The sequence below is a fragment of the Phoenix dactylifera genome, chromosome 16 (assembly GCF_051530095.1).
Source record: "Phoenix dactylifera cultivar Ajwa chromosome 16, Ajwa_hap1_PhDact_Kaust_v1.1, whole genome shotgun sequence".
NCBI classification, from domain to species: Eukaryota; Viridiplantae; Streptophyta; class Magnoliopsida; order Arecales; family Arecaceae; genus Phoenix; species Phoenix dactylifera.
The window spans coordinates 2,140,399-2,152,756 of NC_143205.1; the positions used below are offsets into that span (position 1 = coordinate 2,140,399).

A 12,358-nucleotide genomic window follows, 5' to 3' on the forward strand; every position below is an offset into this window, starting at 1 on the left:
CTCATGCATCATCTTTGCCATTGTACATGATATTTAGAACATGGAGATGCACGTGATGCTTCGCATTCGGATGATTAGGACTTAATGGGATATTTTCTCCTTTGTTTCTCTCTCAAGGGGGCAAGTATATAGAAGCAAACTAAATAATAAATGGCAATTTACAAATTAGGAGAGTCATTTATCAATCCCAAGGGAGGTGATGCTTCAATTTTTGCATTTGAATGATTAAGACTGCATGGAGTATTTGCTCTACTTTACTCTTTCCTGCTACTAACCACACACCAGGAGAGTTATTTAAAAAAGATGGCTCATGAAATTTATACTTCGGTGTAGTAGCTTGGCTATGGACTATAGATTACAAATTAGCAGGACGATAACATCTGGCCCTCACAGTTGCATTTATTTACGCATGTGCCCCTGTCGACCACCGGTAGGAGGCGGAGCGACCGCCCCCGCCGCTCGTCTCCGCATCCCCCTCGAGATCCCAACTCTCTCCCCCGCCGCCGAAGCGGCGGCTCCCCGTCGACGAGAAGCGGAGCGACGAGAAGGATGTCGACGCCGACGATGCCAGCCGGTCCACGTACTCCTTCAACCACCCCCTCCCCGCTGCTCCGGCTGGCTCCGCTGTCTCCGCCCCCGCCGGCGCCGCCTCCGCAGGCGCCTTAGCGCCCTCCAGTTGCTCGACGGATGGCCCCAGAGACGACGGACGCGCGGAAAGCGGGGGTGCGGGCGCAGGGTGGTCGTCGCGGCCGACGGCGGTTGTGGAGGCGGCGGATGGCGGCGGCGGGAGAGGGGGAGGGGGAAGAAGGATTTCGGAGCGGCAGAGAGGGCAGGAGGGGTTGGAGCGGAGCCAGGAAGCAATGCAGGTGGAGTGGAAGGCGTGGTGGCAGGCGGGGAGGAGGCGAAGATCGTCGTCGGGGCGGAGGCGGGAGAGGCAGACGGCGCAGTCTGGGGAGAACTCGGGGGCGCCGGCAGCGAGGGAGAAGGGCGGGAGGGAGTCAATAAGGCCGCTACAATCTTGATCGGACGGTGATAATGATGATGATGAGGAGGAGGAGGAGGAGGAGGAGGAGGAGGAGCGGGAGAGGAAGTGGAGGAGGAGGTGGACGGCGGCAGAGGCGACGAAGACGAAGAAGAGGATGGCAGCGATGATGAGGAGGCTGGTGGAGGAGGGGTGGTGGTGGTCGGAGTCCGACGATGGTAGAGTCTCGAGTCCTGGTGGAAGCGGCGGCGAGAGTGGAGAGGAGGCGGTGGCGAGAAGGGAGCGCATTTGGAGGTGCGTTTCGCTTCTTTGGATGCTGTTCACTTTTTATGCTCTCTCTTATCTTGCATCTCAGATTATATGCATGCGTATATGGTTCCCGCAAGAAACACAACCTTGCCTTCCTCACCTATCTCCACCTATATTTTATATATTTAGTCAGTCTACGAACGTAAAAGCAAAGTGTGACGGTTCTAGTGACATATTTGACCTTATCCATCTATATCTACAGTGCATATAAAAGTATTAATAAATTTTGGTGGAGGAGGGATCACAACCTTCCAATTTTATTAGATTAATTGCATCCACTTATCTATATAAAAATATTTTTAATTTTTTTTTGTTGGATCAACAACCTTACAAAACTCTTGAGTAAATATATCTAGTCGTGTAGTCACCAGGACGCACCGAAGATGTTCGAGCAAAGTAAAAGAATTCTCCCATAGCTTCGAGCTAGTATAATCTACCGCATCGAAATCCACCCAATCAGCAGCTTTGCTGGCTTTCCAAAAAATATACATTATAGGACATGAAGTGATACTCGATTCGAGCCTCCAAATATCCATCATCAATGGATGATTAGATCTTTGAAATTGTGATTCTGTAATGATCCAAATTATAAATTTTTTGAAGACCCCTTATTAAATGATATGGTCCGTCTATAAAATAGTGATGGTGATGGGGACATCGGAGCTAATTATTTCTCCGCCTAGTCCACCATCTTATTTGACATATTTATTTTATTTTATTTTTGGGCTTGTTTGCATTTTAGGGCTTATCGGTGTTATTTTTGGACTTATTAGGAATTATTTCTGTATAAGGGGGTGTTAAGTTAATTGTGTTTATTTGGGCCCTATATATAGGAAATTATTTTCATGATTAGGGTTTTAATCAAGATTTAAAGGTTTCCTCCCCCACCTCCGCTTCCTATCTCTCTTTTCCTCCTCTCTTCTTCTCCCTCTTCACCTCCTCTCTGCTGCTCTTCCTCTCTTCTTCTCCTCCTGTTCTTCCTCCCTCTTCCTCTGTTTCCCATTTTAAAGCCACGGCAGTCATCCCAAGAGTAAATCATCACCGCTGCAGCCACCTCTCCTGTGACCGGATCTACATCAACTCATCGTCACCGTTGCAGCCACCTCTCCCGTGATCAGTTCTACATCAACTTGGTGTCAGAGCTTCTGGTTTTGCCCCTGTGCCAAAACCGTTTCTCTTTTCTGGCCTGTCGTGGGTCGGAAAGAAACCCCTTCCCGTGCCTCTCTTTTCAGACCTCACAGGAAGGAACAGCCCCTTCGTGATTTGCCCTTCCCCGTCGCTGTGCTCTCGGCCCACCCCTGTGCTTCCTTCTCAGCGCCGAGATTCATTCCCCGAACCACCTCACAATGCCGCCGCACCACTGATTTCTGCCGAAGAACGTCGGCCCACAGAAGCTCCACCCTGGTGATGGCGGAGCAGCGCCGGATTTCAGGATTACGATGGGCGCACGAGATCTACGCTGTACCTCGAGCACTACGGACGCCGGAGCATGTTGACAGGCCACGTGCAACTCTTGTTGCCAAAAAGAGAAGAAGCATCGCCTCTCTTCTTTCGGCTCTGTCTCTCGGACCCGCCGTAGCAGCCGCCGGCCACCGCACACAGGAAGGGGCCATCCGCCGCCGTGATCGGCCGCCGGTTGTCGCCACCGACCACAGAGCCGTGGCCACGAGCTCCGTCACCATCCCTGTTAAGTACACATTTGTGCACATTCTAGCACTTTTTTGGGCCTAATTTTTTAAAGTTCTCCTGCATATAACTCTTAAAAAGATGTATTTCTTTATTTTGGTTTTCTTATTGTAATTGAAGGTCCTTCCGGGCCAAGCCTACCTAAAACTTGGGTCACTCCCTATCTTTCCACTACATCATCACGATTCGTCCTTATTGTTATGGACAGAAGTTTATCTAAACCAATTGCGATCAGGCATATTTCAGCCATGGATCCCATCTCTTTGCACCACTCTCACTTCATCACAAAAGAAAAGACTTTTTTAACCTCCAATCCCATGAACAATAGCTGAAATTACTATTCATTGCTGAAATCACTGTTCATATGAACAGTGTTCCGTGAAGAACTGTTCATATGAACGTGAAAATACTGTTCATATAAACAGTATTTAAGATGAAACTGTTCATATGAACAGTGTTACGTAAAAACACTGTTCATATGAACAGTGTTACGGAAATGTTTTTTTGATGTTCACTGTTCCTCTTCCTCCCAGCAGTTTCTTTCGCCCGTTCCAGCCGCGTCCGAGCTTTCCAGATCCTGCATCCGAGTATCCCGCAGCGCTCTTCAGCCTCCCATATCCATTTCGAGTCGTGATCCCGCTTCCAATCCGGCGTCCACGAAGCTTCCGGTGATTCCGCATCCAGCCATTCCGGATTACCTTCCATTCCCAGCATCCCGGATGACCCCCGCCTCTGTCTCTTCTTTCGTCTGCATTCACAAACGTCTGCAATCAAGAAGCCGCTCCAGCCCGTGATCCCAGCCATCTCTACAGTGGATCCATGTCTTCCTCCAAGCGATCTCGCGGCCAGCTCCGTCGATCCAGTTGTTCACGTGCGATCCTCCCAACAATCCCACGGCCGTCCTCTTCATCCGCGAAGCATCCTAGCTGGGATGCGCATCATCGCCTCCCCCGCGTTCGCCTCTTTCCCCCATTTCAAAAATCTTCCCACGAGCGTCATCACCTCCCCTGTGTTTCTCGCCATCCAGGAGGGATCCTCTTCCATGATCAGCGCCCAGCGATCCTGCGACCGTTTCGATCCTCAGTCGGCTTCAAGGGGTGGGGGCGAGCTATATAAGGAGCGCTCGGTTGGGCCAAAGAAGGGGGAGGGGAGATCCGAAGAAAGAAAATAGAGCCATACTCTGTTTTTTTTGAAAGAAGGAAACAAAAGAAAATGAAGGGGGAGAGAGCTCTGTGATTCAAAGAAAAAAAAAAGAAAAAAAGAAGAGGGGAACTGAGGATGCTCTGTTTTCCAATTTTCACTTTATTTTTGTACTTGTCCTTTTATGCAATCCATAAATTTCTTTTTATGCAATATGGATTCTAAGTTACAGTTTAATTTTTGCACTTTATTTTATGCGTTCTAGAATCCTCATCTTTAGATAACTTTCAAATTTTTCTTCTCTTTCTCTGGTGTTCAGTTTTCATTCACTTTCCGTTTTGAAGAGTCGACTTCTACTCTGCAAGAGTCGACCCCTACTTAGTACGAGCCGACTCCGAGTTTTTCTGGTGTTCGATTTTCAGTTTTCATTTACTTTCTATCTTGAAGAGTCGACTTCCACTTAGCATGAGTCGACTCCCACTCTGCAAGAGTTGACCCTTGCTTAAGAATTCAATTGCATATTTTCTTTGTTGAGTTTTTTTTTTCTCTCTCTTAGAAAACTAGCTCTGGTTGGTTAGAGATTAATCAAATATGCTCAAGGAATTATTTTTTAAAAAAGAAAAAGAAAAAAAATATATTGTCATGAATCTTAATGGAGTTTCTATTCTTTATTTGCATGCTCAAATCGCCTCCCTGTGGATCGACCTCCTACAACCACTATTCATCGAATCGAGGATGGTAAGAGTAATAAAAAAATATTTGTTTGTTGGTTAAGATCTTGACAACGACACCTTTTTTAAGTCATCCTCAGGTCTACCAAAAAGCCGACAACAGTCCCCTTCAGCCGTTCCGCAGCTGCTGCCGAGGAGACCGGCACGCCCTCCCGAATCGGTCGGGAGGTTGAACACGACGTCAAGTAACGGGTAAGTTCTAAACCCGTTGCCCACAACCCGGTACCCCGGGTCCAAAATCCAAAATAAAAAAAGTAGCACGTGCCTTGCACGCGACCAAAAAAAAAACTTACCTCTGTTGTCGTCCCGATCGGCCGCCGCTTTTTCTTCTGCCGCGCCATCCACCCGTCCGAAACGCCGTCACCACCTCCGAGCGCCCTCCGACTTCGCCCCCTATTCTGAACACCCCGAGCCGTCGCCACTCGACCTCCGGTGACCGAGCCGTCATCGTCCTCCCCGACAAGCAGTGTCGCCGCGCCGGCCAGCCTTCCCCAATGCTGCCGAGCCCCGTCAAGCGTCCCCTTCGGCCACGGCCTCCTCCGAGCGTCGTCTCCTCTGAGCGGGCCGCCTGCAGCACCCCTTCGCCAAGCCCCATCCGGCCTTCTCCTCTCACCCGAGACCAGGAGGCATCCGAGCGGTGCCATCAAGCCACAACCGAGCTCGACCGGCCTGACCCCTAGTTCGTGTTCAGCAGGCCGCACACCCAGTCCCACCACCCGGCCCACACGTCAACCTCCCTTAAGCGCGGCCCAGACCCAAGCGGTCTCAGAATGGGTTTGGTCCAGGCCGTGCGTCGTTTACTGTGGCGCGACCCAAGCCCAATCGGCCGCAGGCCCTGTTTCAAGCCCGATCCAACACCTTCTTCAGTCCATTTCAGAAGCCCAGGAGCCCTTGTGCTGCAGATCCAGGTCCATCGCTCTAGCTAGCTCCATCCGGTGCCAACTTCGTGCTCGAGACTCTACAACGGATGCTTCTGGTTGACTGCATCCACCATAGGTGACAGGTTCTTCTTTCTTTTGGGCTTGTTTATCTAATTATGTTCTAATTCTCTTGCATGACAGTCCTATTTTGCAAACTTACTTTCCTGTCAAACTTCAAGACCTAGAACAACTACGACCACACACATCCTATTCCCCATTTAAATCTAGATATTAAATTAGCACACCATAGCGACAGGATATTTCTCAACATTCATCGATCAGATTACTTTAGAATTAGAACGACCGTAATACGTGCTTGCAACCTAACTTCTTATAGTGACTAATTTCATACTTTAACTCTGAAATAACCGAAGTACAAATTGGTAACATTTAATTTTAAGTTACTTTTGTGAAAATTTGCTGATTACCGAATTCATAGTAGGTTGCATTAGTTGGTTGTCCTGCATCACAGTTGGACAGTTAGGGTCATTAGTAGCATCACATGTCATACCATCAACCAATGGAATCCTTGCATGCCAACCCGTAGTGGTAGGAAGTACCTCCTCACTCATTCTAAGACCTCTTTAGCTACAATGGATTCCAGAGTTCTGCAAGATCTTGTGGAACAAATCGCTGCCTTACGAGCTGATCATGACGAATTCAAGCGAGAGATCCGTGCTCTAGTGCAACACCCTAGGACTCCTGAACCGTCAACCCCAATCACAGCTTATCCCGAGTTTGGTTTAGCCACACCACCTGTAGGTCTTTCCCATCCCCATAGGAACCAACATCCTCCTGATCACCAGCGCGATCTTGACGAACGACTACTTCGTACCATAAGAGTAGATGCCCCCACATTTGCTGGTCAACTAGAGCCAAGCGTGTATCTTGATTGGAGAGCAGCCATGGATAATTATTTCGAATGGTACGAAATGACTGACGATAGAAAAGTATGATTCGTTAAAATGAAGCTTATTGGGCAAGCTCACTGGTACTGGCATAATGTTAAACATATGCATAAGACCCAAAGGCTTCCTCGTATCACCACCTGGGAGGATATGAAAGAAAAGTTGAATGAGAAATATCTGTCATTCTCTTACCGACAACGTCTTATGGATAGGTGGCAGAAATTAACTCAAGTGACATCAACCGTTGCCGATTACATTGCACGATTTGAGGAGTTTCATATGAGATGCGGTATAATCGAAGAGGAGACTGTTCATCTCTCTAGGTTTCGGGCAAGACTCCACGAGGAGATCCAAAAAAAATTAATCCTCCGAGAGATTACCACCCTTGGCCAAGCATACCAGTTAGCTCAAGATGTGGATAGTTTTTTACGGATCCCTGTAGTGAGGCGTACCGACTCTCGATCCATACCCCCAGGAGCCCGACCTAATCAAAATTATCTCCCGCAATCCAGACCATTTCCCAACCCTCCTAACCAGCCCGGTTCTAGCCAAGCACCAGCTAGGACGTCCCCAGTGCCTGTTCAAAATCCGTCAAATGATAAAGGAAAGGGCATACTAGGTTCCAATCCTCCTTCAAGAAGCCAAATCCAATGTTTCAGGTGTCAAAAATTTGGCCATATCGCGTCCTAATGTAATGCCAAAACCTATCTAATGGCTGAACTTGAAGTTGGGACCTAGGAGACTGAATGTGTCGAAGAAGTATATGAACCAAACATCGAGGATTTTGTAGAAGACTTTGGAGACGAACAAACCGGGTTAGAGTTTATCTAGGCTGAACCCCAAAATGAGCCCACTGATTGGAATGACCAAAATCCTAGGCTTCATTTGGTTAGGTGTACTCTAGCTCAGACTAAGACCGAGCAAGATTGGCGTAGGACCTCCCTATTTTACACACTCATTAAGATCAATGGTAAAATATGCAAAATCCTATTTGATAGCGGGAGTCGCATCAATGCCATTGCCTCCGGAGTTATTTTCCGCCTAGGTCTGAAATCTACCCCTCATCCCAACCCATATAAGGTAGCTTGGGTGGATAAGACATCCATCTCGGTGTCGGAAAGATGCCTCATTCTGATTCAATTCCTATCTTATAAAGACGAAATCTGGTGTGACTGCATTCCGATGGATGTAGGTCAAGTCATTCTCGGGAGATCTTGGTTATACGATAGGGACGTCACACTTCATGGACGGTTGAATTCGTGTAGTTTTATGTTCCAGGGTCGAAAAATTATACTGAACTCATTGCCTCCTAGTGGTATTTATATTTGGATTTAGACGCTCTAAACCAATATTGGTTTTATTTAGTGGATAATGAAATCAGACTTTTAGTTATATTTTGTTTATGATGGATTTAAAAGCTAAATGCAATGTTGGCTTCGTACTATCGTGAGTTATACCCCTTGGTAGCACGGCATATCATGCTCTGAATCTGATGCGTGACAATTATTGTATCCATATTTATTAAAATCGACCCGCACTCTTATTGGGCTTGGGCTAGCCCGAACTCCAAAGAGGCTAGCCCAGCAATTGCACGTGCGCCGAACGTGATGAACGGGAGAGGACTCTGGCTAGGAGTCTCCATCCTCCCTATTTTCAATCGCGATTGCGATTAGAAAAGGCAGAATCTTAGGCCTAATCGAACATCGCAAGATCGGATTTTAGCCTATTTAAGCTTCCCCATCCTTCCCCTTTGAGATCTATCAAGGAGTAAGGCTAGAGTTCTCTAGATTTCAAGCTTTCTTCTCGAAATTCTTCCTCTGATTTTTGCTGGAAAGCCTCGCTGGAATGAGGTATGAGTTCTCCATGATCTCCACTTTCTTCCTTGTGTTTTGGGTGTTTAATCCCACAGATAAGAGTTGGCAATCACCGGAGTCACTCCGAAAATAGGCACATCCCTATTTCGATCTTCTTCCACCGTTCGGTCGGCCGTCGTTGCCGCCGATTGCCCTCTGCTACACGCTATCGCCACCTTGCTGGACCACACGATCACAAACCACCAGCTATCCTCTCTCGCTTCTATATTGTCAAGGAAGAAGAAAGAAAAAAAAAAGAGAGAAGAAAATAATAGAAAAAAAGAAAGAAAGGAGAAGAAGAGGAGAGAGAGAACCATCCATCTCTTTCTCTCTCTTATTTCCTCTCTTTTTTATTTCTCTCTCTACTTTCTCTCTCTAGAAGATCTAGAAAATCCAAATTTGGGTCATGTCGACCTGATCTTGGAACTCGAGTTGACCTCTATAAAGGACCCCGATCCACCCTAGTGCTCAGGTTTTCTCCTGGACCAGTCATCCTACTCAAACCCCCATTGATGAACCATGATTCATTAACCTTGGCCTTGATCGAGTCTATGCCCAATGATTTATTGATCGAATCATTCAGGCTTCACCTACCCAAAACCACCTTATGCCCGGTCAAATCTTCTCGTACTATTTTATTAAAGTCATTAATTTTGCTGCTAATATTTTAAATAGGTCTAGTAAAATCGCCTAGCGAAGTCTAACGATCTAAGACGAAAGAGGTAAGTAAATCTTATACTCCTTATTAGTTTTCAAACTTGTAAGTAGATCTTGCACTCCTTATAATCATGTCTTCCATGCATTAAATCTGCCTGTAAAAATATCATGTTTTTCTTATAGTTATGGATCTGGATATGTGTTATAAAAATCGTACTTTATTAAAAAATAAAGATTCATGAATGATTTGACAAAAATAATTTTGTCATGAAATATGAATTTGATCATGCTATTTAGTATTTTTATCTATATATGTGTATGTTTGAAGAAAAATATATAAGTTTTTAAAGGCTCTCAGATTGCTATAACCGTCTCTAGAAATAGGGGCTAATCAACATTCTGGAGCTAGCATCCAACAAAACGGCCCTTTGCCAATGGGTTAACGTTGGTAATGAATATAAACTATGATATCTTGTCGATTACGAAGATGGTCCTATCACGGGTTATAGTGACTATGGCATGAATATCTGTGAGCAATGTTTTAATCCATGATAGGAATATATGTTGTTTTTCTTAAATGATGCATCGATATAGGAAAACTTATGCTTGATTCGGTAAGGTAGTGAAAGGTTTACTTATTAAGCTGTGTCGCACATGTACCTCTATTTTTATTTTCATCTCTCCAGGCGAATAGGATCGATAGGAACGAAGGATGGTCCAGGCTTAAAGTTCGCGCTAGCAAGCTTGGCGGCCTATATATCAAAGTAGAACCTTAGTTCTTCAGTTGATTATAAAATTATAGGTAGTGATTTTCTGAGTAGTAAGGATTATGGGTTTGGTATTTATGTTTGGATTTAGACGCTGTAAACCAATATTGGTTTTATTCAGTAGATAATGAAATTAGACTTTTAGTTATTATAGAAGCCTGTATTAGTTATTCAGTGGATTTAGTTGATGATAGAGGCATCAAGGCTCCCTGATGTCAAAATGTTCCGATTCCAAGAAAGGCGTCCAACTTTGGACGTGTGTCCTTCTAAGATTCTCACCTGAGGTAAACCATAAAATTAGATCTATTTTCATCTATTTTGGAAATTAAGGTAATAGGACCGTAGATATTTGCAACTAGAACTCCCATTAGAGTTTAAAACATATAACATATACTGCTAAGAGAAGTCCCTCAATGGTGTTTTATTTTTCCAGTTAAAACATTCTCATGATAAACAAGATTAGGATTTGCTTCGGGTTTACCTGCAGGGCGATCGTCTTTCTTCTGCGACCTTTCCCACAGCAAGCTTTGTGCAAGCTCAAGATTCATCAGGCTCCTTGTGGGTATGAATCGATCTCCCTTGAGAAGCAAAAAGAAGATATTAGGGGAAAAGGGTTCAAGAATTCAAGAACGAGCAAAAGAAAGAGGGGGAAAAAGAGCTAATCTTGGTTACTGGATAGACGAATCTGCGCGAGGACGGGGAAGACCACTGGTGCTCTTGAAGCCGCATCAGGGGTGATCCCATCCTGTATCTTGGAATCCTCTGATCCATATCGGCGGTCACCGATTGTTGAACGACGGAGAAGAAGCTAGAGATTAGAGGAGGAAGGAGAAATTAGAGCTTCTTTCTCTTTTCTTTATTCAAATTGATGCAAAGACTCGGGTTTCTTGGCGGAGCGAAAGAAAGCAGGAGAGAAGGAGGGTGAGACAGGAGCAAACGGAAAGGTTTCCAATCGGCTCGACTGTGGGTTATTTATAGAGAGGGAGGGAGGTAGAGAGAGAGAGGGGGGGGATGTTCTTCCCGCCTTCTTAGCGAGTTGATGTTCTGTGACCCGATCCGAATAGGCCTTGTCCGAATTCAGGCGAAGTTATGTGTGTGGGTGTGTGTGTGCGTGCGCGCGTGCGCATGTGTATATGCATGTATGTATGCATGTATGTATATATATTTAGGGGATCCTTCGGTTCTTGCAAAAGTTGGAGAGCGGAGATGGTTAAGCGGGAGCCATTAATTGGGATTTAGGGTGTAATCTATAGTGGTGGGATCATTAGTGGTTAGTGGCTCGGATGGCTGCCCATGGTATACACTAGGATAAGGGTGGTAACCTATGATAATTAGGTTTAGGTTTGACACAATTAGGTTTGACCTTTTTAAATCTTTTTAATAATCATATTAAGTAACACTAACCCATTTGTGACCTGTTTATCCTTGCAAAATTGGCCTGACAGGTGACCATAGATTCAACCTGGCTTAATTTTTCTTCTCACAAATTACCTGTTTGCTTCTTCATTTAACCTGTTTTTCAAATGGAAGAGTTCAAGTTCGACTCCTGGTCTATTTAATAGACAGATAGCAGGACGTGCTCTAAGCTTGAAAAATAATGAAAAAACAGACAGTTCTTACCTCTGTTGACGGTGCAGATCTTGTTCCTGTAGGTTAAAGTTTTGCCCTTGCAGAAAGATTATATGTCAGCTATTTATTCTTCCTAACGTTATTGTTTGCTGGCTTGGAATTACTTTTGATCAGTATTCTAAAATTAAAATATTTAAATTGACAATCACTCTGTCACCAATGGATCAAATTTGGGTAGGACTTGTTAGTCACCATGTGGATAATATGTTTTAATTTTGATCTCAAGAACATGTCCGGTAACTCTTTTGGATCCCTTTAGGAGGATCAATAAGACTGTCCAAACCACATGTGATGCTCCATTCGAATTTGATTCTTATATATATAGGTACGTACGTATGTATGTAAGTATATGCTTCTTTCGAAGAATTCTAAACAAGTTTATGGTCTGCCCCAGCGGAAAGCGCCTCCACTTCAGCGAACAAGTTGCATTCCACACGGACATTGGAAGTCGATGAAGTCGGTCTCTTTCTTCTCATCCAAGATGACTCAAAAGGAGGAGGGGAAGGCTCAAAAATAGGGTCTTTCTAAGCAAGTTGGGTGCTCGCTTCCGCTTACTCAAGCCGACATTCTCGCTTCCGCTTCGTCCACACCTGCTTGCGCGGGTGCTTCCCTCTAAGGCGGAACGCTCCCCTACCGATGCATTTTTACATCCCACAGCTTCGGCAGATCGCTTAGCCCCGTTCATCTTCGGCGCAAGAGCGCTCGATCAGTGAGCTATTACGCACTCTTTCAAGGGTGGCTGCTTCTAGGCAAACCTCCTGGCTGTCTCTGCACCC

At 45.5% G+C, this 12,358-nt stretch overlaps 1 protein-coding gene across 1 annotated transcript; it reads right to left on the reverse strand.

The window, feature by feature from the left end:
* Nucleotides 1–293: 293 nt before the first annotated feature.
* LOC103696193 (uncharacterized) lies at nucleotides 294–2,405 on the reverse strand. Its single transcript, XM_008777729.6, has one exon. It carries the CDS (start codon nucleotides 1,268–1,270, stop codon nucleotides 404–406), a length of 867 nt encoding a protein of 288 aa, XP_008775951.4. The 5' UTR covers nucleotides 1,271–2,405; the 3' UTR covers nucleotides 294–403.
* Between the last annotated feature and the right edge of the window lie 9,953 nt (nucleotides 2,406–12,358).